The 1,057-nt window shown below is 36.2% G+C and overlaps 1 protein-coding gene across 1 annotated transcript; it reads right to left on the bottom strand.

Annotated features, from left to right (window-relative positions):
* Positions 1 to 6: 6 nt before the first annotated feature.
* On the bottom strand, positions 7 to 1,051 carry LOC112451742 (arginase, hepatic-like; the record flags this gene model as incomplete). Its single annotated transcript, XM_025011568.1, has 4 exons — positions 771 to 1,051; positions 559 to 631; positions 238 to 443; positions 7 to 162 (listed from the first exon to the last, which is right to left on the bottom strand). Coding segments are annotated over exons 1-4 (537 nt in total), but the record flags the coding sequence as incomplete, so codon positions are not given.
* Between the last annotated feature and the right edge of the window lie 6 nt (positions 1,052 to 1,057).

The raw sequence follows: 1,057 nt of genomic DNA, 5'->3' as shown, positions 1-1,057 counted from the left end.
CGGCATTTGCCAGTCCATGCCCGGTAAATACGGCCAATAATCGGCTAGCTCCGTAGTTAACAATGCTACCGGCATCCCGTGCACATTACCGCTCTCACTGGTTTTGTTAGTATTTAAATCAGCGTGAGCATCCACCCACACCACCGCCACATCCTGCCTTTCCTATAAAAAAAAAGTGTAACGTTCGGATTTAACGACTCATTGATTCTTCTATGAAAATATTTCCATTTTGCACACCTTGACATGTCCATCGATTGTACCGATGCTCAAGCTATGATCACCACCGATCGTTAATGCCTGTCTGCCGTCGCGTAACACTTGCCGAATTTGTTCGGATAAACTACTCATACAACTGGCCACATGACCCAAATGTGACATATTTTTTACGTCATCTATATTGTTTGCACTGTAGAACACATTGCCATAATCTCGCACGTCCAACTCTTTTTTTTATGAAATAAATATAAATTACGTTAACTTACGTACTTATATATAGGGGTTTTGTAATATATTTATATTTATAAAAAAGATAAACATCGCACATTGTTGCAGATTTACCTAATATTTTCAATTCGTCTACCAATCTTGCTGCTCTAATCGCCTCAGGTCCATGAGCTACTCCTTCCTTTTTCTGTAAAATTTATTGTTTTTATAACATAATACGCTTAATATTCTTTTCTTAATATATCTATTACTTCCATGAAGCTTTATTTCAGACATGTGCAGTATTGAAATTGTTTACTATTCTCTTTCGCATATTTTACATTTACCTGTCCTTTGTCAAAAGGTACTCCGATTATACCAACTTTTTCGCTGTAATAGCGAATGCCTAATTTACTAGAAATTGTACGAGCTTTAGTCAGCACATTCATTTTGAACTATGTTCTTTTCCTTACTGTCGAGTTATTTGCGATTACACATGAGAAACTAATCTGTTCTTTGACCTATAACTGCAGTCCGATATGGAAATCTTATTGACCCTATAAGATGGAGTAAAAAGACCACCAATGATAAATATGAGTAGTAGATACAAGTGTGTGTATATATATACACACAC

Source organism: Temnothorax curvispinosus, unplaced genomic scaffold (genome assembly GCF_003070985.1).
Source record: "Temnothorax curvispinosus isolate PA1 unplaced genomic scaffold, ASM307098v1 QBEX01002520.1, whole genome shotgun sequence".
Classification (NCBI taxonomy): Eukaryota; Metazoa; Arthropoda; class Insecta; order Hymenoptera; family Formicidae; genus Temnothorax; species Temnothorax curvispinosus.
This window is presented reverse-complemented; position numbering and strand designations above follow the sequence as displayed.